Source organism: Aspergillus aculeatinus (assembly GCF_003184765.1).
Source record: "Aspergillus aculeatinus CBS 121060 unplaced genomic scaffold BO66scaffold_21, whole genome shotgun sequence".
Taxonomy (NCBI): domain Eukaryota; kingdom Fungi; phylum Ascomycota; class Eurotiomycetes; order Eurotiales; family Aspergillaceae; genus Aspergillus; species Aspergillus aculeatinus.
Window position 1 is genome coordinate 133453 of NW_020291490.1, and position 23520 is coordinate 156972.

The 23520-nt window shown below is 52.0% G+C and overlaps 7 protein-coding genes and 2 non-coding genes across 9 annotated transcripts; 4 read left to right on the forward strand and 5 right to left on the reverse strand.

Annotated features, from left to right (window-relative positions):
* Positions 1-37: 37 nt before the first annotated feature.
* On the reverse strand, positions 38-1343 carry BO66DRAFT_373176 (alpha/beta hydrolase). The gene has a single exon (XM_025645530.1). The coding sequence runs from the start codon at positions 1050-1052 to the stop codon at positions 261-263; it is 792 nt and encodes a 263-aa protein (XP_025504499.1). The 5' UTR covers positions 1053-1343; the 3' UTR covers positions 38-260.
* Positions 1344-1833: 490 nt separating this feature from the next.
* BO66DRAFT_450476 (uncharacterized protein) lies at positions 1834-3073 on the reverse strand (the record flags this gene model as incomplete). Its single annotated transcript, XM_025651821.1, has 1 exon — positions 1834-3073. Exon 1 carries the CDS (start codon positions 2857-2859, stop codon positions 1834-1836), a length of 1026 nt encoding a protein of 341 aa, XP_025504500.1. The 5' UTR covers positions 2860-3073.
* Positions 3074-4190: 1117 nt separating this feature from the next.
* BO66DRAFT_t141 lies at positions 4191-4282 on the forward strand. Its single transcript has one exon. It is a non-coding gene; the product is annotated as a tRNA-Pro (tRNA).
* A 713-nt stretch (positions 4283-4995) lies between these two features.
* On the forward strand, positions 4996-5069 carry BO66DRAFT_t142. The gene has a single exon. It is a non-coding gene; the product is annotated as a tRNA-Ile (tRNA).
* A 2669-nt stretch (positions 5070-7738) lies between these two features.
* On the reverse strand, positions 7739-9431 carry BO66DRAFT_428445 (uncharacterized protein; the record flags this gene model as incomplete). The annotated part of the gene is made up of 3 exons (XM_025650404.1): positions 7739-8496; positions 8574-9310; positions 9385-9431. The coding sequence occupies 3 exons, from the start codon at positions 9429-9431 to the stop codon at positions 7739-7741; spliced, it is 1542 nt and encodes a 513-aa protein (XP_025504501.1).
* A 2927-nt stretch (positions 9432-12358) lies between these two features.
* On the forward strand, positions 12359-12641 carry BO66DRAFT_78122 (uncharacterized protein). The gene has a single exon (XM_025653585.1). The coding sequence runs from the start codon at positions 12420-12422 to the stop codon at positions 12597-12599; it is 180 nt and encodes a 59-aa protein (XP_025504502.1). The 5' UTR covers positions 12359-12419; the 3' UTR covers positions 12600-12641.
* Positions 12642-13825: 1184 nt separating this feature from the next.
* On the forward strand, positions 13826-17873 carry BO66DRAFT_78127 (PH domain protein). The gene is made up of 4 exons (XM_025653586.1): positions 13826-14011; positions 14074-14424; positions 14485-14642; positions 14725-17873. Exons 1-4 carry the CDS (start codon positions 13996-13998, stop codon positions 17725-17727), a joined length of 3528 nt encoding a protein of 1175 aa, XP_025504503.1. The 5' UTR covers positions 13826-13995; the 3' UTR covers positions 17728-17873.
* An 858-nt stretch (positions 17874-18731) lies between these two features.
* On the reverse strand, positions 18732-20628 carry BO66DRAFT_428447 (CMGC/CLK protein kinase). Its single transcript, XM_025650405.1, has 5 exons — positions 20211-20628; positions 19797-20104; positions 19421-19716; positions 19152-19329; positions 18732-19079 (listed from the first exon to the last, which is right to left on the reverse strand). The coding sequence occupies exons 1-5, from the start codon at positions 20546-20548 to the stop codon at positions 18877-18879; spliced, it is 1323 nt and encodes a 440-aa protein (XP_025504504.1). The 5' UTR covers positions 20549-20628; the 3' UTR covers positions 18732-18876.
* A 257-nt stretch (positions 20629-20885) lies between these two features.
* Positions 20886-22836, reverse strand: BO66DRAFT_391483 (retrograde cargo receptor ERV46). The gene is made up of 4 exons (XM_025647270.1): positions 22744-22836; positions 22339-22664; positions 22074-22254; positions 20886-22009 (listed from the first exon to the last, which is right to left on the reverse strand). Exons 2-4 carry the CDS (start codon positions 22529-22531, stop codon positions 21067-21069), a joined length of 1317 nt encoding a protein of 438 aa, XP_025504505.1. The 5' UTR covers positions 22532-22664; positions 22744-22836; the 3' UTR covers positions 20886-21066.
* Between the last annotated feature and the right edge of the window lie 684 nt (positions 22837-23520).

Consider the following 23520-nt stretch of genomic DNA (forward strand, 5'->3'; position numbering starts at 1 on the left):
CTAACGGGGAGCACTAATGATAGATGAAAACCAGCAAGGTCTAACACGGGTACTATATACAGTGCTACGTACGTTGATGACCATTCGCTACTGCGTCTACTGAGTCTAGGGTGGATACCACAGACCAAGAGACATGGGTACGAGACTACAACAACCTTTCATCGTATGGTACATGGCCGCCAATAACAATCCGCCAGAACAGCAGTCTAATCTCCTACATTCAACGAAGAAAACACCCAAGGGTCCCGCCCCTATCCATCTCAATTCCCAACCGCCAACTCATGCACAATCGCCGCCACCTCCTCCGGCTTCGTGAAAGTCGGACAATGACCGGTCTCCACCTCAAACGTCCTCACCGGACTCCCCGTCTCCCGCTCCATCACCTCCACAAGATCCTTCTGGTACTGAAGCGGCACATTCATATCCAACGTCGCTTGGATGTACGCCACCCGCGGAATCTCGCGCCACGCACAGCGCTGCACCTTCTCATACCAGGCCCCGCCATTATGGGGCCGGAAGGCCGCGACATAGGCGTCGAGCTCCTCGTCGGACCGCCCCGGCCCCACGATCAGACCCTTCGGATCCCGACTGACGGTCGTCTTGTCCTCTGCGAAGTCGAAAGCGAGCGGCATGTATTCGCCGTGGCCGTGCGCCTCGACGAGATCAATCATCGATGTGCCCTCGGTCACAGCGAAGGCGGCAATGTAGACGAGCTGGCTCACGCCCCCGGAAAGGCCCTGGGCCTCGCGCTGGGCGGTCGAGAGGCCCGTGAGTGCGTTGGTGCCCACCTGCCCGCCGTAGGAGTGCATGAGCACGATGACCTCGCGGCCGGCCTCGACCAGGCTCTCGACGTAGGTGCGGATCAGGTCAGTGTCGTCCTCGAGGTGAGCGTTGGGCGGGCGCACGCCGTTCATGGTCAGCAGGCGCGGCACGTGGACCTCGTAGCCGCGCTTGCGGAGAGCGGTCGTGAAGTCGGAGTAGTGGGAGGGCGAGTGCCATGCGCCGTGGACTATGACGATTGCCCGGGGCTTGGTGGTGGGATTGGTGGCCATGATTGTGTCGCGTGGGTGGGAGATCGATAAATGGTGGTAGATTGACGAGAAAGTGGCAGGGTCGTGCAGGTCGCTTCTTCTTTATTTTGGAGCCTGGTGGAGCTTGGGAAGAAAACAGTAGATTCATAGTTCAGCTCAGTAGAGAGAGGTACCGTAAGCACTAAACCACAAGGCTCGTAGGTTAGTTATATGCACTAAGATTAGTGCCAGCTGAGCCGTTGTCCCGGCGCCCGCAGCGTTGATCTTTCAGTCTGGCAGATCTCAATATCGGATGAGACCGACAGACTAAACTATGGTATGTACAGTACAGTGCACGGTGGATTCCGTTGACTCCCCCTGCCCTCAGCTGCCACGAGTCATACGAGTGTTGAATCGAAATTTCGGTTGCATATACTATATATCATTCCACTTCATATTGGCACTCTGCTAGGCTAAGAAAAGGAGCTTCTGTGATTAACTAGCAGTCGACTTGGTAACTTCGGATGTTTGAGTGATTCACCTATCCTGATATCCCGTGGTGGCATCTTCAGCATCGCCCCGGACGATATGTCTTCCCTCCCACAGCTGACGTATTCCTCCTAGTCTTCCTCTTAATCCGCCGATGGTCAACTCGGAGCCCGCGCTGCGAGGCACAGAGCTACACTTCCAAGATAGATAGATTGGTATTTCTATCACCAGAACCCAAAGCTCTCATATATAGTGACAACATATACAACAAGTCCATCCACGGTAAGTTAAATGTCCAACAACAGGATCCTTCAACAGCTTCTTCACTAGGTGATTACATCTGTTCACAGGGGTCGGTTGGGGCTTGTTTCCCTGGCTTGGAGGCATAGTCTTGATCCTCTTCGTCATCTGGATCCTCATCGTCGTCTGGCAAGTAGTCCGGATCCGATGAATCGCTCGAGGCTTCCGAGCTCGAGCTTGATCTCCTCGAGGGAACTGGTGTTCCAGGACGGCCTTTGCACGACCTGTACAACTCAAAACGGACTCCCACCGCGATGTCTGGATCGGACTCCTCGCCTGTTGAAGTATCCGGGTTAGCACAGTCCCCAATCGAGGTATCAGAGTCCGAATCGGACCAACTTCTCATCGAGATATCTGAATCAGACAATCGCCGCTCATGTGCACCCCGATCTGACTGCCCCCCTACCAAGGCATCCAGGTCAGCACAGTCCCGAATTGAGGTATCGGGGTCCGAATCGGACCAACTTCTCATCGAGGTATCCGAATCAGACTCTGAGTCGGACCAGCCCCCCATCGAGATATCAGAGTCCTCGTCATCAGAGACGCCTCCCATGGTTATATCATCGTCAGGCTCGGGGTCCTCCAACGGAGGCGCGTCCGTCATCTCTGTATCCTCGGGTTCCGGGGCCTTGCTGCTGTCAAACCCCCAGCGCCACAGCACCCTGGCCGAGTTGTCTTCGAAGTCGTATGGGTCGAGGAGCGGGCGATACCAGTTGACTTTCTTGTTATTCTTGCCGTTCTTGCCATTACCGTTGCCGTTGTTGTTTTTGTTGTTGTTATTGTTGTTATTATTGTTGTTGAAGAAGCCACCGCCTTTTCCACCGCGGTTGTTGTTGTTATTATTTCTGTTGCTGTTGTTATTGTTGTTAAACCCACCTCGTCCCCGATTATTGTTTCCGCCATTGTTGTTTCTGTTTCTGTTGTTGTTATTGTTGAATCCACCTCTGCCACCCTGGTTGTTGAAACCGCCCCCTCTTCCGCCACCGCGGTTATTTTGATTATTGAAACCACCTCTACCACCTCTGCCACCACCACCGCCGCCTCTGTTCCCACCTCTCATCTGAGCGGCCGTCGATAGATGCCACTTAACTCCCTAGTGGCGAAGATTATCGTTTCTTTTGTTCTGTGTATGGTGTCCGTTGTCGAAACTATTTCTCGAATTGGAGACATTGATATGAAGCAGCCCTGCTGCTTGTGTCGTCCCTAAGAAAAAAAAAAGTATATATAAAGTGGTAGTCAGACCAGCCGGGGGCGCGCGCGGAGGGGTGCCATTTCAGGGGGGGAATGTTTCTTATACCTTGGAAAGCGAGCATTGCACCGTTATGGCTGTATGCTGCCGTTACTGGGGATTTTATTCTGATCAACAAATCTGCTTGTTGGGTTACGTTCAAGTTCACTGTTGTATGTACAATGGTCTCCTTGTCATGAGTTGAGACAAAGAGGCTTGAAGGGGATGTCAAAGACGTGGGGGATAAAGGCCTCGGATAATGCCATTGTTAGGTGGTTCTTGGGGTGGGGAATTGGGGCGCGTGGCCTCCGTAGAGAGTGGCAGTGTCCTTTCTGGTGGCTGTGGTATCTGGTAGGTGTCTCTGTGTGATGGGTGTGGGAGTAAGCTTTGCAGGTGTTATTTTCTGTATGCGGTATTCTTCGTGGATTTTTGTCTGTGCTTCTCTACCGGGGATGGGGGGTCCGGGGCTGGGGATATAGGGCTACCGCTACAGCCGTTCCGTTGCTGTTGTTGCCGGGTCTAGGATCGATAGTATGATGGTTGTTGTGCTCGGCCTACGGATGGATTCATACTGGAGATGAAGGCCTTGATGGATAGTACGGTGTATGTATGCTATATCAAGTCATTGGGTGGGTCATAGGTACATGCTTGCGATATGAGGTTGCTCTGGATGGATAGATTTGTCGCCGGAGCGAGTGGCTCGTGACCATGGACAGTGAGGGGGGTGGCACCTGCCATTATTCGAAGTACCGAGAAGATGGCTGCTCTATCCTATCTGGGCAGGATGTTCCTGCTCGAGGTTGAGGGAGAGCGCCGCGGGGGTGAAAGCACAAGCGCAACAAAGGTATTTTCCCCCAAAGCCCTACCTTGGCACTGTTGTATATTCCGCTACCCGCAGACAGTCAGTACCGATATGTTGCTCGATCCCCAAGTCCAGTAACTGGATACTGCCCAGGAGAAGGCTTTCTTTTTCTTGCCATCCATCGCAGAGAGCACTGCTGAGTGACTGGGAGTCCCACCATTATGTTTTTTTGTAGGCATCATACATACCGCAATCCTAACAGCATCCGCTACGAGGATCTCAGTCAACTCTGGCAGTTAGACAGCCAGGATGCACTTTCCGTCCTCATAATGGCACACTCTTACACCCTTTCAATAATTCAGCCCGGGTGGTCTAGTGGTATGATTCTCGCTTAGGGATTCCAAACCCAAGCATATCTGCGAGAGGTCCCGCGTTCGATCCGCGGCTCGGGCCGATCATCTTTTTGCTTTTGCCCGATCGTCGCTTCTTGGTCACCCGAAGGGGAACATCGTAGGCGTGCAATGGTGTCGTGTTGTCTGTTCTTCGTGGTCCTCAAAGGGCCGGGCTGTGGTGACACCAGGCGTGGTTCGTTCATTCTTTTTGACCGTCCCCGATCCCGGCTTCCGCGGCCTGCGCAGCTTTATGGATTTAGTCCAAGTCAAAATCACATGGCATATCCGCAGGCACAATTCCACGAGAGAGTAAAACATGCAAGAGACGAGAATGGATCTTATCGTCTGCACCCGAGTACAGTTCGCACGAAAATAACAACACGGTGCTATGGATTGTGCATATACTCTTTTGTTGTTGGCTATTGTAGCAATCTGCCTAACGGGCACATACGCCTCCCATGCGCGCCAATCAGTCACAAATCGTGGAGGAATAGGTACCATAAACCTCAATTCTATAAGCCATCATCTATAATGATGTGACCCGGGGACCACATGCAATTCCACAGCGTGGCGCTATGCGCTTGAATCAAGTCTATGCACTGTACAGCACTTGTATGCGTTGGAATATACTCGGTAGATGCACCAGGATTCGGCTAGATCCGAGCCAGCCCTACTGCGATCCGGATCGGCGGTGGAACACAGAACCTCATGCATAATGACATAGTGTTTCACGTGCTGATAAGGACATAGATCCTATCACCTTTCAACCAACCGGGTCCCATAGCTCAGTTGGTTAGAGCGTAACGCTAATAACGTTAAAGTCGAGGGTTCGAGCCCCTCTGGGACCATCTTTTTGGCCTTTGCCTTTGCTTTGCCCGTTTTTTTCCCCTGTAAACCCACACCTCTAAATCCGCATTCAGCGTGGAGTAACAGAGGGCGACAGAAGAGTCCAGCGTGACTGCCTATTGAGGAGTAGTTGCGGCGGGCCCGGTGGCCGGCTCATAGTAAAGTAGTCTTGCTGATGCTTCCCTCGGACAGCACTGCTAAGTAAGCAATAGACTGCCTCTACCTCAGCTTCTGGGACCAGAAGGGTTTGTGAGGCAGATTAGCGGTATCCGAAACAAATAAAGACGATTATAACTAGAGTTTCCTGTGCGCTGTTGAGAGGAGTCTGCCAGAACACAAGCCCTTCAGGCGAGGGATGGCATGTCATCTCTAAAGCAATGTGATGTTGAAATCTAAGCCGCCTTGTTCATATGAGATCAAGAAAGACTAGAAGATGGAAAATTCTCTGTCTAATATACCGCCAAGGAATACCCCGAGCAATTAGAACAGAGATTCATTATGTACATCCCAAAGCAAATATTGCGCTCATCCTGCCGGGTGGCCCTGATATGGTTTCCCATGGAAACCGGCTTTCTCCCGTGAGGATGTTACTCTCACACTGGCGTAAGCCTGGGTATTCTCAGTAAGATATCCACAACGTTCGACTCGAGAGTCCTCCATGGCAGTACCGGTCACTTCCCGTCATAACAAGTGAAGGCAGGAAACTGTCTTCTCACAGAGTTACAATGACGACACTTCTTTCCCCTACTATTTCGTCCTCTACATCCATATAGCCCCCCTCTGGAACTCCAGCACATGACACGATTCTCCGTTTCAGAGACCATTAGTCGCCGATGGAATTTCCAGTGTCGCGCAGAATGATCGCCTTGATAATGTACAAGAATCTCCATCGCGAACGTTTCACATATCTTTACTACGTGGAGAAGGGAGAAGGGGGTGGCAATTTAGGCTGTAAAAGCACTGCATACTCTTAGTGGCGGGCTCCTCGTATGGGCTTGCGGAAGACTGGCACAATACCAGTTCCGATGGTCGAAGCAGGAAAGCCTATGATAAGATCACTTGTGGAATACAAGTTGAACTGCGTCCCAAGGGGAATAGTTTGGAAGGAAAGAGGAAAAGGAAATGGTTACCTTGACATGCCGCGCTGAAGCTTTGTAATTCCTCATCGCGTACTGCTGTATACTCTGCGCTCCATGCTAGATACGAATAGGTGACCGTGGAACCAGGAGAGTTAGACTAGATAGAGATATTCAGTAGCCTTCGAGCAATCCTCTTTGCCGGACTTCTTCTTATAAAAGCAGAGGAAGGTCGAAGGAAATATAGAGCTCGCGGAGTGGTTGAATTAGGTTCACAAACGACAAAATGATCGCGCACCAGGCGTACATTTGTGTGCGGAACGTGGACAGGATGCAGGGCTTGAGGCGTCGATCGAAGTCGTGGTTTAATCCTGACAAGCATATTCGTACCAGATCATAATTCCGTCCACAAAATGGCCACAACAGAGAAACTCATCCGGAACTCGCCCATGCGCGTTTGGTGGGTTGTGCTCACCCACATTGCTGGGTTAGATACTCTGCTCCAAGTAGAGATAAGAAACAGAGGAATCGCAACGCCAAGGGTGCGCTATGTAGAGCCACTTCGCAGATTGTCTGCACCTTGAACAGTCATTAGCGTTCGCTCTTAAACGACATCTTTTGGACCCCCGACCTCTTCGGAGGTTGCGGCTGCAACGGCATCGGTGTGTCTGACTCACTCCCCACCTTTCCCTCACCCTCTTTTATCGAGTTCGTTCTGCAGGTCTTGCTGAGTGTAGACTGATGACGAAGGTGTGCGAAGATATAGATGTCCATGCTGAACTTCCAAAATTCTCACTGATAAGTCTGTGGAAACAACAAGACGCAGGATCAGTGATACCGTTATCTCAAAATTGGGAGCGCAGTAGTCTGGATGCGTTCTTCGGGATGGTGGCCTGGCAAAACTGGAGTGTGCGGAGTGGGACTAGAGCAAGTCTGCTGAGAAGGGCGTAGTATTAGCCAGCAATCTAGATACTAAGGATGAGATCTGAGAAAGACTAACAGAGAAAAAAGAAGTGGCCTGGAAGTCATACTTTGGACATCTTCTTTGTACCTGGAAAGTGGTTGGATGGCCATGCACAGAAGTGACTGGACTGTAGTAGGGCTCGTCTTTCCGTGACGGATAACAAGTTATTTCATACGAGTCAATTGAGGATTGGTATTTGCTGAGACTGCCAATGAGAAGGAAGACTCGAGGTAAGGTTATGCTCTGAGACGATAGGGATGGGTATTAGTACTGGATCGTGTTGCTTGCTTTCCACAGAAAATCGGGAACCTAGCTTGATAGAAGCCGATGATTGAAACTTGATCAAATGTCATAGAGAAGGCCGATGAGATAGAGGAGATCAGTTGAAAGTACAGATATAAGCAAGTGGGTCAAAGGCAACTGGATATAAGACCCTGAAGAGTCACGAGCTTCTACAAGTCTTGAGAATGGTGAAGATAGATCTTACATCTGCCAGAGATTTGGGACGAGCTGTCTTTTGATTTGAATACTATCCGAAACTAAGACATCATCATAACAACAGTCTTCGGTGTATTTCTGTAACAAAGGAGAACATGGGAGAAAATCCGCCACATCGACGACAAGTTCTTGCCTATCGAGTTTGGCTGGAAGCTGCCCGCGACAAGGCGGCCGCTCTCTCCTGTCTCTGCTTCCGAGTAGGCCTCTTCTGTTTCTGCTTCTCAACACGACTCGTTGCTGTCTTCGATCTCGGGTCAAGTCCCGGATTGGGCGGGGTCACATACTCGAGCTCAAGCGACCACATGCCCTGACCCGGGGGTTGGAAGTGTTGATACCGGTTCTTGAACTGCTCGGCTAGTGCGGCACTTTCGAAGTCGAAATACCTCCATCGTCCCGTGGCACCGCCACCGCTGTCTTCGAAAGTTCTATCCTGCACAGGGAACCACTGGGCCACCTCCTCCTTGGACGCCGCGGGGATACCAGTCACCTGGAGCCTCCGAGTTGGGTCCAGGCGCCGGCCCCCGGACTGATTGGTGATCATTTGTCCCTTCTTGGCACTCTCAAAGTTGGCTTGTACGGCGAGAATTCGATTGGACTCCTCTGAATTCTCGGGATCGTAGCAGATATACAGATTACCGTGGTCATTAAGTTTCTCCAGCAGGTCTGCCAGATCTCCCCATCTGGCCGGTGGCTCGAAGAATACCACGAGTTGAGCCAGGGCTAGGTCCGGGCCAGAAGAGGGGACCCGGCAGCCGATCAGTGAGATCTGTCCCTTATTGAACTGTGTCACACGCTCAAACCTGACATCATCGGGCAGCCCCGAATGCACCAGCGTAAATCCATTCCCAAGGAACTTCTGCAAGCTCTCGGCTTGGGCAATAGTCTCAGCTACTAGGAGTGTTGTAGCTGTAGATATTAGTATAAATCAAAGAGAGAGAGAGAGAGAGAGAGAGACCGGCTAGACTTACCCGGCTTCTTACTACCTGCCTCAGACAGAAGCTTGCGGATTTCCTCAAACCGGGTCGACTTTGGCGAGAGTAAGTAGTTGATATCCCCTCTTTTCTCCCAGAGACCAGGAACCTCAATGGTGACGAGTGGGGATTGATATTCTTGCATAGCAGCAGGGATAGGCATGGCGGTATTGCTGATCACAAGAAGAGTGGGCGATGCAGCAGAAAGTGACTGCAAAACCAAAGAACAATGGTGACCACAACCTGTTTCAGTGTCTAACAAAGTATCGCCCCCATCTAAGACCACAGTACCGACATCCTCGGGCACAATTTCGCAGTTGCGGAGAGCTTTGATGAGCTTGCCAGGAGTAGTCACAATGAGCCTCTGGGCCTCGCCAGTGGAAGAGAGTGGACTAGCGGGCCCACCCTTGCCAACGAGACATGAGACCGTGAGCGTCCCATGGCCCAATGCAATGATGTTTCCCACTCCCGCAGCTTGAACTGCCGCCTCTTTGGTGGGTGTCACGAAGATGGTGATTTTATTCAACCGGGCAAACACAACCGTCAGCAGGGCAGCCGTTGTTCGGCCTGTCCTTGGCCCCCCCGTCACTGTGCATGACACCCTGTTTACTACTTGGGTGATGATGGTTCTCTGTAGACGAGAGAGGGGCGAGATCTTCAGTGCTCTCATCAGCTCAGGTGGTAGATCCACGAGCTCAACGTCATGGGAACCCCCCGAGTTTGAGGGCCCTACTCTGTAAGGAGTAATACAGAACTAATCAGCATCCAAGAGCTTTCTTACCATCAAAGGGAGTGAAGGTTTACTTACCGGAAGTGCTCGGGGTTAACCGCATGATCGGGAGCTGTGGAGGTCATTTTCACCTTGGTGTAGCTAGAGAAGGCTTATGAGTATCAGATCGAATGGAGTAGTAGAGAGGGGCTAGGTACCTGAGATAGACAAAGGTCAGTTAGAGAGAAAGAGAGCAGGAAGATGAAGAGGACTTGGAGACGATGGAAGAAGGTGTTGGCGGCCTTGGGGCCGTGAGCCCGCCAACAGAAGGAAGTGGGAAGATGAGGAGGAGATGGAGAGGATTGCCGAAGGAAGAAGAAAGGAGGGAGGGTGTAGAGAGAGAATGGGGAATAACACATTCACTATCCTGGCCTCCAGGCAACGATCTGGAAAGCTGTTTCATTCACTAATCGTCCCAAAGTTTCCAGCCAGTGTGATATCCACACTGGAGCAACCGGTTCCCTGCCTGATTAGGATTAGTCTGTAAGCGACGACCTGGAGGCTTGAGTAGCAAACCGCGAGTAGGAACTGTGATCTTGTACCTATCGTCTATTCATACAACCTTGAACACCACCGCACTTAGTAGTAATGATTACTAGGTTCCCTAAAAGCACACTTAGCAAGAGAAAGCATCTGCGCCGGGCCCTGGTATCGTGAACATGGTAACACCCTGACTCAAATCATCCGCACAGAAATAAACATTGCAATTGCACCCTTGATGACTGCCGGTGCTGATTCGTACAAGTTCACCATGATATCTCCAGGTCCCGTCAGAATTGGTACCATCAGGCCCTGCTGGACCTGCGAAGCGCGCTCTAGAGACACATCTGGACATCAGAAGTTGCACACAGGACAGGCCTGTAAGCTTCCAGCATAGTGATCGCCCTTGTCTATTGGTTTCTACATTGAATGTATCAATCCCTACCATAATAGTAGTTGAGCAGGATGATACCTTTCTTAAGATACCAGATTTGAGCTGCTAGTGGAGTAAGAAGTACGCAGCACTGTCTGTCCTCTAGCTACTAGGAACTCTTGTGACAGTCTTCGACTGGGATTCACAGCCTCAGCTCTGCAAGAGAAAAGCCTAGTGCGTATCTGGCACAGGATTAGACCTGGATCCCGACAGAGGCAGATTCGATCTGGGTCTTGCATGGGGGGTATTCAGCGCGATCAGAAGTATTGGTCGGAGCGTGACGCCGTTATTCAAAGCATGGGCAGGCCAAATCAAGTGATCCCCTGTGATCTTTAGTGGGCGGCGTGTCTTTGAGCATGACCCGCGCGACTGCATTGGGCGGTCTTTCGTGCTCTCCAGGCTTCGATATCAATATTGCCTCGAAGGCTCGAATTCCACGTCCAGTATATCCGAGTGAGACCCACCTTTATGCTTTGTCTTGAGGAATGCCAAAATCTGTTCTCGAGTATAGTGCATGCTTAATGATCTTTCAGATCGACAGCTTCAGCCTTTCCAAGTCTCTTGCTGCCCTGTCGATATCAAGTCTGTTGCGCTGAAAAGCATTATACCCCAGGTAGTACGTACTCACCTGGGGCTGACAGTACCAGCACCAGTCTCCCCTGGCCTCAAAGGGGCGGTATCAAGCATGGGTCAGGTCTCCACTCGTCGTAGATGAGCGGCGCAGAGTCGCTCACCGGCGTCCTTGCGCACAGGTACATGGACGTGAACCTGATTTGGGAAAGAGGTAGAATGCCGAGAATCAGACATCGGAATTATCTTCCTAGGGTTTGGATATAGAGAATGTACAATCCACCGGCTACCAGGAGGCAATGATGGGATCGACGACAGAATACTGTAGGAGATTCATATCGGGCCGCTGTGCAAGACTTACTCATTAGATCTAGGAGATAAGATAAGGCTTATTGCACTAGTAGGTAGAATGTTTAGAAGACCTCCGATTAAGACCACAATAGGTACTAGACTACGATACTACTACCACTTATGTCTAGATTCATAGCTGTTAGCACAGTTACAATCAGATGATCCTAGACTGAAGATACAAGTACCCAGGTTTTGAGCTCGAGGACTTGTTCCTTGAATCACGTGTTAGATTTAAGCGTCTGTATAAAGTAGTTCAGGAAACGGCGAGACTCTGTCCGCATGGATGATCCCAGTCTGTAGCTGGCTTGAAATCGTCACATGTTCTAAATATATGCTCATGTCTCCAAAGCGGCCAAAAATTAGGCGAAGAAGACAGAAAATTCGTCACTGAGCAGAACTTGTTGTATTTCATAATTCTTCCCAAGGAGGTCGCAGTGTTGAGGGCTTGCTGTCTCCGGTTTCTTTTCAACAATTTTATCGTGTCCGGAGGCTGCGAGGGTCTGGATTCCAGGCTAAGATGGATTGGGTAAGGTCTCACAAGATGATGCGTCGCGGCGTTCGGCCGTTAGTGGAACTTGACATCCTGTCCGTGAGACATGCAAGAGACCTAACACTGTGGCAAGAATAGGCTCAGAGGTGTCGATTGATAAATAGAGGCTGTGGGAACCCACCTGAGCCATCTAGGCAGACAAAGAAGTTGATCAAAAATTACATAGTAGGGCTCTCAGGGTCTCAAGCTCAAACAATAATGACAACTAACGGGTGAGGCATTGACTTAAGTAACAAAGGTGGAAGACCATCTGATGCCCTGTGGCACGGTAAGTCGATCCACTACTCACCCACCCGCCTTTGTGGCAGTGCCTTTTTCCAGCAGCCCCGAAACACTACTCCGTAGAAGACCATAATTACCGATGGAAGAATTGTGGCCAGTTCCACGAATGGATTACTGAGCAATACGCCATGCTGACGGTGTGTAATTTATCGCTGGAGATCCACGGGATTTTCTTAGCACTACCTAGGTGGCCACTTCAGTCGTCCTGGGTACTCCTATTGAACGAGTCCTCGAAGAGACCAAAACAAGAACCGATGGGCCAAGATGCAAGGCTCGAATATGCTTGGCAGGACTTCGATTTCTCTCTCCCTCTTTCCCTCGTGGACAGCAGGCAAGAAAGCCTAGAAGAAGCAAAGAATAGAAGTCAAATAGGGAAAACTGACCAGTCATGATCGTCATGGTTAAGACATGCCGTGCAGGACTCCAGGCTCAGGACTGAACACTGTTGCTAAATTTGGTGCGGTCTCCAAGTGGGATCAACTGATTGGAGAGTCGGAGACTCGGAGACAGTCCCGGAACGTCGGTTACGCGGGGGGAGAAATTCTACTGGTACTGGTACTGGTACTGGTACTGGTACCGAGTAGGTAGAAAGGAGTGAGGCGTGGTCAGGGCAAGGAAACAATAATCACGTTCAAAATGATCAATATGATCAATATTAATTGGAATCATTGCTTCAGATTGTACATAGTCCCATGTCATCTAATGAAGGAAAGATGTGGTCAGTGTGTGTTTGTGTGTGTGCTGCTGCTGCTGCACTGCAGCCTCTCCGAGTGATCCACGGCGATCCATCGGCTGGTGTGGATTGTGGAATGATAGACAGGCAGGCAGGGGCAGGGGGGGGGGAGGGGGTGACGCTCATTACTGGAAGAGATGCGGGAGCTAAAAAAGAGCGGGTTGAAGTACATGCAATTGATGACGCCAGCCCCCCCCGTACTTAGTACTCCTCTGTAATTTCATTCTTATTGATTTCCATCTATTGTCCCCCAGGCAATAGTCTGGTCTCCTCTTCATGTAGATAGGTACCATATTCCCGTAGTTGAACATACCAACTTACCAAGTATCCTGATCAACTAGACTTCTCCGGCGTATCATAGGAAATAATTATCCAACATCTATCTCCCTTTCGTATTGAAGAGTCCCCGCTTGACGGGGATGTCTCAGACAAAGACTGCCTGGCCAGTCAGCTGTTACACACTTAAGGTCGAACACTAACTAAAACACTTTTTACACTTACACCTGCACTTACACTGAACACTCAGTGAACAAACCTCCAGACCCACTGGGCAAAGTATCATCTTCGTCTGCCACCCCCCCCTCTTGTACCTCCTCTCTCTCTTTCCCTCGCTCTCTCGCTCTCTTTCTGGTCTTCATCTTTCGCTGTTCTTTTTCATCAACTACCCTACCTTCTGTTCTCCATTCGCTTTGCGACCTCTCTATTCACCTTATCTCTCTTCTCCCTCCTTCACTTCCACCATCACCACCTCCTCCTTTCCGCTCGCTCCGTTCGCATTCCCTCCGTTCCGCTCACAAACATCAAACTCAAACAAACTACATCCCGCGCGATCCCTTCTTCTGCCCGATCCGCTGACTCGCCGGACGCAATTTGGACGTCAAGTGGCCTCGTCACAGGCGCTTGTGCGCTGACTACGCATCTCCTCGCTATCACTTGCCTCTCCGCTCTTTTCGCCTCCAACACTCACTACCGGTACCTTATGGAACCAGACTTCCGCCGTTCCTAGTCTTGGCAGGCCCTGACACACCTCGTCGCCGTCTCTCGCTACGAAGGAGCTGGTCTCAATTGGCATTTCGCCTCCACGATACTTTTCATTTCTCGTTCCCACCTTCGTTCCATCGCATCGCCAGTGGGCTTCATCACTCGCGCGAGCTGCTGCGTCTGCCGGGTCGCAGCCACATTATACCGTGGGCCTGAAACTGGTCTCTCCCTCAACTTATTGTTACTATTCTAGTTTCGATTCTGGACATCATGGGTCGCTCGCGAGGTAGGGAATTCGTTCTCACTTGCTTTGGAAAGCGCTATACTGACACCAGATTCTCTCCCCAGTGTTATCGTTGATGTCGGTTTTCGGCGGCTCCTCTCGCAAAGATAACCCCAGCCAACACCATCGGACCGCGTCGGCTTCAGTCACTTTGAACCACCCCCCGTTTAGGAATGATCCTCCGACGCCAGATACCACTTCACCTGTTGATGCGTCGCCAATTAGTGGGACATCCATCGCGGAACGACGAATCTCGTCACGACCCGACTCGACCTATTTTTCGCACAATCCCCCTCTGGTGGAGTTTTCGCAAGACACACCGCCAGAACTGCAGCCTATATTCGGCCATCTCAACAGCCATGCCAACAAACTATATCACGAAGGTTACTTCTTGAAGTTGAATGACTTGGATACTCGTATGTGTCTCACTGCAGTTCACTAAGGTTTGAGTTGGGACTAATCGATGGGAATTGCAGACGGCCGGCCGTGTTCCGACCGACAATGGGTCGAATGTTATGCGCAACTCGTCGGGACTGCTCTCTCTCTTTGGGATGCCGCAGCGCTGGACGAGGCGGGAGACGAAGGTGACGTTCGCCCAACATTCATCAACTTGGCGGATGCTTCGATCAAGATGGTAAGATCTGCATAAACCCCCTCTTGGCGTTCCGGACCGGCACTAGTCTAGCCCCGATACTGACTGGCATTCACTCATCAAGCTCGAAACACTACCAACTCGAAACCAGGAGGTACAGTCATTGAAGAACATACTGAGCATATGCTCCGCGGGCCAGAATCGATACCTCCTCCACTTCAATTCTTTCCATTCTTTGACGCAATGGACTGCAGCCATACGCTTGGCTTTGTTCGAGCACACCTCCTTGTATGAGGCGTATACTGGCTCGATCATTGCTGGCAAAGGAAAGAGCCTGAACAATGTCAAACATATCCTTGAGCGCAACCGATTCAAACATGAAGACTGGGCTCGTGTGAGATTTGGCGCGGGCACGCCATGGAAGCGATGTTGGTTCGTCATTACTCCCCCAAATGAGAAGGAGTTCCAAAAAGCGCAGAAGTCGATCAAGAAGTCGGCATATGACCGCGCCCCTCGACTAGTCACAGGCCATATCAAGTTTTACGAAACGAAGAGAACCAAGAAAGCGACGCCGATAGCCACAATCACCGACGCATACGCTGCTTACGCGATATACCCGCAGTCGAAGCCGTTGATTGACCAGTCGACTTTGGTCAAAATAGAAGGGAGAATCACAGTTCATTCACAACCGGAGTCCACCTCCGAAGGGTTCGTCTTCGTCATGCCTGAAGTCCACCCAGCTGTTTCGGGCTTCGAAATGATGCTCCGCTTTCTGATACCAACCTTTGACACGTTCAACCTCTATGGAAGGCCGACTCGGCTGCTCGCCGCCACCAATCACATTAAAAGTATCATGTTCGCATTTCCCAACCGGCGACGTTATGGTTACTTGGATATCCTAGATATCTCCAGTCTCATGCAGACACCTGGAAGCCAGAATTGGAGCGAAGCGGAATGGAGGAGGCAGCTCAAGGAGGCTACTTCACGACGCATGGCGACAGCTGGAAGCCGGACTAGTAGCGTTTCTGGAAGCAAGCCACGCTTTCGGTCCAGTCTCCCAAGCCGTCAAGGCGGCAATGTTCGCGCTGGACCCAATCAGCGCAATATGACTCCCCCCGAGAATCGACCAGGCTACAACCAGTCTACTGATGCTATCGTTCGCGCAGGGCCTGAAAGTGATCCTATCTCCCCAGTACATCACGCACGTGGTGCTTCTGATTTCGCTGGGCTTGCCTCTCAGGCCCAGGTTCCTGTTTCTCTTAGCGACAGCTCCCCGCCATCATCATCCCACGAGCTTCCGCCGAACGGAGAACGAGTCCGCGATAGTGACCGTAGCAGTGTGGAGGCTGAGCCAAACCCTCATGCAGATCCTGCGGCCGGAGCTGTTGGTCAACAGTTCCGCCCTGTGTCGCCTCCTTCGCCGGTAGCCCAACCGCCTGCTTTCACTCACGGACCGGGAGAGGTCCCCCCTACCCGGCCTAGGCCGTCGTCCGACTTAAGGAAAGTCAATAACAGAATGTCGGACGCCACTCTTACACAGCTTGTGGCGGCTTCCGGGGGTTTAAGTCGTCTTGGTCCTGATGTGCCGGCAGAAAACCGAGCGACGACGACAGACTCGAACGAGCCCAGTCCAATAACCCCAAGCAGTGAATCTATCGAGCACTATGCAGACTGGGTGAACCCGGAGGCAATTAGGAGTAGCGATCCACAACCTGCCCCGCCTATTGGGCCTCGTTCTGGTTCCTTCGGGCCACCACTGGCTATACCTAAGGCACGTGGTCTGCGCCTGGACACTACAAAGGCTGTCAAGAGGAAGCCCGTACCTCAGCAGTACGCTGGGGAGCCAGATTCTTCGAGTATGACGGGGGAGCCCAGCTTTGATGATCTTCGCCACACTGTTAATGAAGAGGCCCTAAACTGGGTTGGTAGCCGCCAGCTATCATTCACATCGCGAGAGCCAGGGAACCGCCAAGATGAGGGAAGCATTTACGACGATGAGTCGGCTGCATCCCCTGATTATGCTAGTACAAAAGGGTCTGTCTACAGCAAGCGCTCGGTCAAGTCGATCCCTCGACCTAGGATGGGAGTCATGAAGACGGTAGGCACGGTGCCTGACAAGAAGGATTATGTCATTGGCGACGCGCATTACTCTCTTGAACAGTCGGCAGAGCCCAATCCCGACATTCCCACTATCGACTTTGGCCCGACAATGACTCTGATGCCTACCACCGCACGTCCTAATACCTCGGAGACCTATAAAAAAATGGGTCACGAGAGGAGCGATTCAAATGTAACAGAAAAACAAGCTCCCCCGCACCACATGGAGCGCTCGCATTCTCGGTCACCCAGCATGATGTGGCAGCCGGGCATGGCTGCTCCGCGACCAACCACTCCTGGCCGACTTACACCAGAGCAATTTGTGCAACAACGGTCAGCTCCCAGCCCGCCTGCTCATGTCCACCACCGAACTCTATCTTCATCAGCAACGGCTAAATTAGCACCAGCTCTCCCTCGGCCCCTTTCTGGAGAGTGGACGAGTGGCTCCAGGCAACAACCGCACCCGTCTGGCCACAAAGAGGGCCCGGCGCGTCCTCACTCTCGTGGCGCTAGTACTGTCATGAACTACAACGAACTCTCGTCGCATTTGTCGGCCCGCGAGCAGGAGCATATCTCTCGTATGACCGGCGCTCCGCTGCTTGATTTCTCCGGCGGGCACAAGCCTCAAGTGACTCCTGTTAATCCCATGGGTCTGGTTGGGGCCATTGATGCTCGAGAGCGCGAGAAGAAGAGCATCCGCGAAGGGGTTTCCAACCAGATGGTGCAGCATGCCATCGCACAGCGTCAGCAACACTGGCAACAACAGCAGCAGCAGCAGCCAATGCCCGCACAGCCCCAGACTCAGCCATATAGCCAAGATAACCACTACAGCGTGTATAACCTTCCTGCAGCCAGCCGGACCTGGGACGCTCTCAACCAGCCTTACTATCCAGAAGAGCCGCGGCGCCAGTCGTGGTACGGGCAATACTTCGCAGCGCAAAAGTCACGGACGCCCCCAGCGCATCATCACACTCAATCTCTCGGCCAGCCGACTAGTTATTTCAGTAATGCCAACGCCAGCCATTACTAGGGGAACATTTGCGCGCGGATTGGGCGTTGCTTTGTGCCGACTCACCATCTTGTACTCATTTCGCTCGCTTCGTTCTCGCTTGAGATCTGATACTGCCGATCTCTAGTCGCTATCTCTTTTGCCTTATCTGTTTTTGTGTTGTCTTTGTTTTGTTTTCCTTTCTGAAGGTCTCGATGCATCTAAGAGAGCTAGAACTCGAAGAATCTGGTTGGTCGATTGCTGTTTTGCTTTTGTTTTTGGGTTGGTAGCGTTTCGTTCTCAGCATCAGTCGGCGTTATTATCTTGGGGATTATGTTTTTTTTTCTCGACGTTGCTGGCGTTCAACTCACGCAGCTTTGTTTCCTAGAAGGTGTTTTGATATCCCATGAGGGCAGGAGCTTTTTTTTTTCCCCGTCCTGCGAGTTGCTCCACGGTCAACAATCGGATAAACCCATTGCTCTGCGGTGCACTTCATAAGATGCTTTCTTTACGACGTATGACAGATGTAGGCTTTGGAGCCGAAGTAATCGTGCTCGAAGGGTTGATGTGCTGGTCACGTTGCGGGAGATCCTTACATATCTCTCTTCTACAAAGCCGCTTCATCACTCGGCATTTGCCCTACACATTCCGGGGTACCCTGTAGTCGCCCACTTGCTATCGGTAGGTAGTCCATAATCCTGCTTGGTCTTCGAGCTAATTCATTCGCAGAAAGGGAAAAACAAATCCAGCCACCACCTCCACCCTTCTCTCTCTTGGAAGTACAGGAACGTGGTAGCCGTAGCCCGAAGTTATACTCAACCACCGTCATTCCATATGAGAAGCAGATGTGGGAGCAGCGGAGTGGGGAGATAAAGCTAGGAACTTCTCGAAAGGCACATAAGAAAGTATAAGACGTCAATTCCAGGAAGGCAACCAGCTGGTGCAAGCACAGTTGCAAATTGCAGGAGGAGGTTACGGAGTTTACTCTGATCTGCTGTGAGTGTCAATCAATTCCAACCCTCCGGCCCCCCTGACTTGACTACTCTGTATGCAAGTGCTACCGCGAAAGGAATGCAGAGGCAGTCGGCATGGTCTATTGGTCGCCATCATATCACGGTATAGAGACTATGCAAAACGCTCAAGTAGATTAGTCTATCTAACGACATGATCCGAACTTGCCCTGAAGGGCTACTACTTCTGTTTCCTCGCCGCCAGGATCGGCTGCATCAGAAACTCGTCGTGGGCCAGCTCCTCCGCGGAGGGACGCTCCTCCGGCAACCACCGGAAGATGCGCCGGAGGAAGTTCAGGAAGAGTGTCTTGTCGGCGCCCTGGAAGTGCTGGATCCGTTGGTGCAGGGATTGGCGCGGGATGCGGATGGAGCCCTTCCAATTTCCTGCATTACCGATAAATTGGCATCAGCGAGTTCGAACCGTGTAGCAGGGGTAGTCTTGGGGGTAGATCATACCTCGTTCATCGAAGAATCTGGCACACTTGCTACTGCTGCGACTACTACTACACCGCTGGACGAATTCCGGCGGGGGAGGTCCCATGAGCGAGACCAGCTCGGCGAGATGCTGCTCGTTGCACAGGACCCCGTGGGTTTTGCCGGAGAAGAGATGCTCGTCTTGCATGAAATCCCATGCCTGTTCACTCGGATCGGATCAGCGGGGGGAGGGGGGTACAGGTAGATCGAGGCTACGGGATTCTTCGAGGGCTGAAGAAACCACAACTCACCATCACACCAATGGACCAGATATCCACTTTGCAGTCCCACTCCATCCCCATGATGACCTCTGGCGCGCGGTAGATCCCCGGCATAATATCGCCCTGGTATCTCTCGTGGCCGAACCGCGCCTCCCCGAGGTCCGAGAGAACCGGGAGCCCTTCGCAGGCGGGCATGGATCGGGAGCGGTAGATGGTCCGGTCGTCCAGGACTTTCCGGGCGATCGGCTGCGTCATCTCGTCCTCTTCGATGGCGGATAGTATGGCGCTGTCATCGATCTTCTGGAGGATGTTGTTGGGGGAGACGTCTGTTGTTTGGATGGTGTTTCGCTGGTCAGCGAAGGGGTCTCTCTTAATCAAGAAACTGAGGGGCGACAATGCTGGTTACCGGTGTGAACGGTCTGGTTCGCGTGGAGAAACGACAGCGCGATCAGGGTCAGCTGGAGACTCCGTTGCCCCAGCTCCGTGGGCAGGGTGCACCCATTCATGTACTTGGTCATGTTCATCCCGCAGGCCTTGTACACCAGGCACCGGTGCTTCCCGTGGGGTCCGCACACCACGAACGATTTCAGCACCAGCCGCACGAGAGCCTTTCCTGCATGGTCCGGGGTGTTTCGGAGGTGCTCGGAGACGGCCACCTCGTGCGCGGGATCGTGGCCCTGCGCGCATACCTTGAGGGTGCGGTATCCATGGGTCCTAAGGGGCTGAGTTCAGTTTCCTTCGTTCGTCTCTTTCGTCTCTTTCGTGTGCGACTCTTTTGGAAGTTGCATGTATCATGTCCTCCAACGGGGGAAAAACGTACAGAAGATCTCGACAAAGCCAAACGGTCGACGAGGTGCCGTATCCGAGCTTGGCGACGACCTGGTATCGGGCCGCGAAGACCTCGCCGAGGTGGACAGGGTAGAAGTGTTTCGGTTCATAGTAGGGGAGCTGCTCTTCTTCCAGTGCCTCCGACGGATCATGATTTGCGAAGCCCGTTGTAGGGAATTGATGCGGAGGGAGCGGCGTGGTTGTCGTCTGGGTTCGAATGGGAGTATAGCGCAACCCCGCGGAGGTTATTAAGGCATGGTGGCGGGGAGACGGTAGGATGCGCTCGAGTGGACGGATCAATAATCTGGGTTTGCGGCAGATCGTGAACATGGTCTCATGGAATCGTGGAACATCATAGCCTACAGTTAGAAGAAACAAAAAAGAAGGCCTCAAGGAATGGAATCGGTCGCGTGCGCCGAGAGGGGGAGGGAATGTAATAGTTGTTACTATAACGTCATAAGCGGTGGTGGCCGCACCCCCCGGGTCTGGTTCATCCATGCTTGCTGCCCGGGAGTCCAGATTCCAGGGCCCCCGGCATTCGCCACTGGATCTCTGCCCTGTCTTACTGGATTACTGGATAGAAACAGATTATATCCCAAAACACTCAATTGATTTCATCTTGAGAAATATGCTAATACAAACTTCCAATGGATATGATAGTATGTGTACCATGGTGTATGGACCTAAAACGCCTGGACTGCCTGAGTGCCCTGCCTTGCTGATGCTCCTGCGCAGCTGTCTGTTTCCCCTTGATTTTTCGAGTACTTCTCTTATCTTTTTGTTCTTTTTCTATTCTTTTATTGTGTATGTCTCCCGTAGTCTGCTGAATATAGCAGCAGAGCACAACCTCAATGCGAATGAAGCTTCTTCATCTTGTTGACGCCCTCATACAGCCCACGATCAATGGCAGCGGCCACAGTCAGAGTACCACCGACGATCGCGCAGACTCCAGTCAAGAATCCGGTGAAGGTCTTAGGGCGAGCTTCGCGGTTGATGACCTTCATCGGCGAGATGTCATAGTTGAAGAAGACGCCGGGGATACCGTTGGCGGCATGGAGTCGCTCCTTGTGGCCTTCGTCGGAGGCGTCGCCGCCCCGCAGGGATCGCTTGTGGGAGGTCACCGAGTACTGGTGGGTCTCGATGCTTCCCTCGGCTCCGTAGGCAATTCCATGAGCTCCGAGAGGGGCCTTGTCATAGGCGCTGTGGATGGAGGACGAGAATAGCGGATCCCAGCCCAAGGGGAGGTACGAAGTCGAGACCACCTTGACAAAGTACATGAAGTTGTAGCCAGGTTCGCTAGTCTCCTGTTTTGTGTTGTCCAGGGGGTTGGTGTGGTGGTGGTCGGTCCACTGCCAGCGATCGGACAGCTCGTCAGGCAGCTGAGGTCCGAATCGAAGCTGGTGAATCTCGTGGGTCATGGTGTGTTTCTCGTTCTCGGCCAGGTTGGGCTCGAAGAACGTGGCGAGATCGTGCACATGGAGATTGCCACTGGTGAAACTGCGCCCGGGCGCGATGTGGAAGTTGCCGATCACCTTGTTGACGCGGAGGACACCCTCGAGGCGGCAGCCTTCCCGGCGCTGCGCATCGATGCGCTCCGCATACCCCTCAAGATCACACTGTTCAATGTTCTCTCCCTTGCCGAAGGCCCATTGCTTTTGGGCATAAGCTTCACGGACCTCTTCGCAGGTGTTGCAGCAGCCAGCCTTGATGGCACCGGCAGGTGCGGGTGCGCCACCACATTCGCCGCAGTAATCAGGGTCCAGGTGCTTCGCGGTCTCTGTCGAAGAATGACTAGATTGGAAGCGTCACGGTCAGCGATAGCCAGCAAGGAAGAACAAGGGGATTCCAAGCTTACAGCTCCAGAGCTTTCACATCAATCACGCGACCTCCTTCAGCCTCCGAAGTCAAGCGCACCTTGTTGATACCATGAGCCACGCCCGTCTGTTGCTCGCCTGACACATCCATAACGTCGAGGGTCAACATCTCGCAAGGGAGTCGGGGGAAGGTCATGTTCAGATGAATCTCCATCTTCTCGCCTGTTTCGCGCCAAAAGTTGTTCAGTCAGTCTTGCTTCGTTTTTCATGCAATCTCATGCAAAAGAGAAGAGTGTTTCTTCATACCTCTTGACTTATCGACCACCAACTCGGGCAGAACCACTACGCGCCTGTAGTCCACCCATTCTCCCCATACAAGCCAGAATATAACCAGCAACGATGCTATGGTGATAACTCCCCCAGACGTGGTTCGAACGCGCGCATCTTCGACCGTTTTGGCGAACGCATCTAACCTTGTAAATCGTGATTTGGCCGGCATCTCTCTAACAGATTGACGACCATGCGAAGAGGGTCGTCGTGTATGTGGAAGGGTACGCGGTCTTCGCTATGGACCGGAGATCAGCTATTTAGTGCCCGCGATCAAGGCAGGGGCGGCGCCTGGTAAATAATGACTGAAGCTGAATGTTAGCCAACTGGGTTGAGGTCGCTCAATGGGACAGAATATCTTGGGATATAGATCAGGGGACGTACGTGAATGAGTGAGTGAGGTGGTAGGACAGTAAGTTTCCAGCACAAAGCAAATCCTCTCCTGGGAGTGACGACTGGCGTGCGACTTCAATGGAACAAGCTGTCCTGTTAAAGCTGAAGCGGAGAACTACCTACTGACTGGACTTAACGCTGCGGGTATCAGGCCAATACCGAGTACGGGGGGTATTGTTGCAATTTTACTTCTTATAGATTAGCGCGGTACGGTTATCTGCCGACGTGCATGCATCAATACGAAGGTATTACCAACAGTGCCAAAGGACAGACTACAGACTCTGATTGGACATGCTTGGATACAGTGCCTGATAGCGGGTCACGTGGTAGCTATCAGTTGCAGGGCGGTCTGCTGCCCGCTCACGTGATGCGCATCGTCCCGGGTGCACGTCACTTTTTCTGCTGACTCTTTTGACTTGTCTCTAAACTAGCTTCTGCTTTTTCATTGTTCCATTATTCCCCTCCTTCAAACCTCCACTCTGAGGTTGGTTGGTGGTACTCTCTCAAACGCACCAGAGGTTCCCCAAATTTAGGACACCGATTCAAAGAGTCTTTCTTTCATCTCATCCCACTCGACCTCGTAAGCGACTTCTTTCAACATCTTTTATTGAATGCCGCTTGCCTGATTCTGGACGACAAAGCGCGCAGCGCTCCATCTGCCTACAAAAGCCTTTTTCGCATCGTCGACGCCCGACTTCGTCTCCTTCCAGCACACAATCTTGTCGATAAACACAATCAATATCACGAATTTTATCTTTGTTGCCCACT

Excerpts from the sequence above, each read along its gene's own strand:
- BO66DRAFT_373176 (XM_025645530.1), bottom strand. The coding sequence starts at position 1,052 with ATGGCCACCAATCCCACCACCAAGCCCCGGGCAATCGTCATAGTCCAC.
- BO66DRAFT_78122 (XM_025653585.1), top strand. The coding sequence starts at position 12,420 with ATGCCGTGCAGGACTCCAGGCTCAGGACTGAACACTGTTGCTAAATTT.
- BO66DRAFT_78127 (XM_025653586.1), top strand. Across the intron at positions 14,425-14,484 it reads GTTGAATGACTTGGATACTC|ACGGCCGGCCGTGTTCCGAC; the intron begins GTATGTGTCTCA and ends TGGGAATTGCAG. Across the intron at positions 14,643-14,724 it reads CGGATGCTTCGATCAAGATG|CTCGAAACACTACCAACTCG; the intron begins GTAAGATCTGCA and ends TCACTCATCAAG.
- BO66DRAFT_428447 (XM_025650405.1), bottom strand. The coding sequence starts at position 20,548 with ATGTTCACGATCTGCCGCAAACCCAGATTATTGATCCGTCCACTCGAG. Across the intron at positions 20,105-20,210 it reads TGGCTTTGTCGAGATCTTCT|GACCCATGGATACCGCACCC; the intron begins GTACGTTTTTCC and ends TCAGCCCCTTAG. Across the intron at positions 19,330-19,420 it reads TCTGGTCCATTGGTGTGATG|GCATGGGATTTCATGCAAGA; the intron begins GTGAGTTGTGGT and ends CCGAGTGAACAG.
- BO66DRAFT_391483 (XM_025647270.1), bottom strand. The coding sequence starts at position 22,531 with ATGCCGGCCAAATCACGATTTACAAGGTTAGATGCGTTCGCCAAAACG. Across the intron at positions 22,255-22,338 it reads GGTGGTCGATAAGTCAAGAG|GCGAGAAGATGGAGATTCAT; the intron begins GTATGAAGAAAC and ends GGCGCGAAACAG. Across the intron at positions 22,010-22,073 it reads GATGTGAAAGCTCTGGAGCT|TCATTCTTCGACAGAGACCG; the intron begins GTAAGCTTGGAA and ends CTTCCAATCTAG.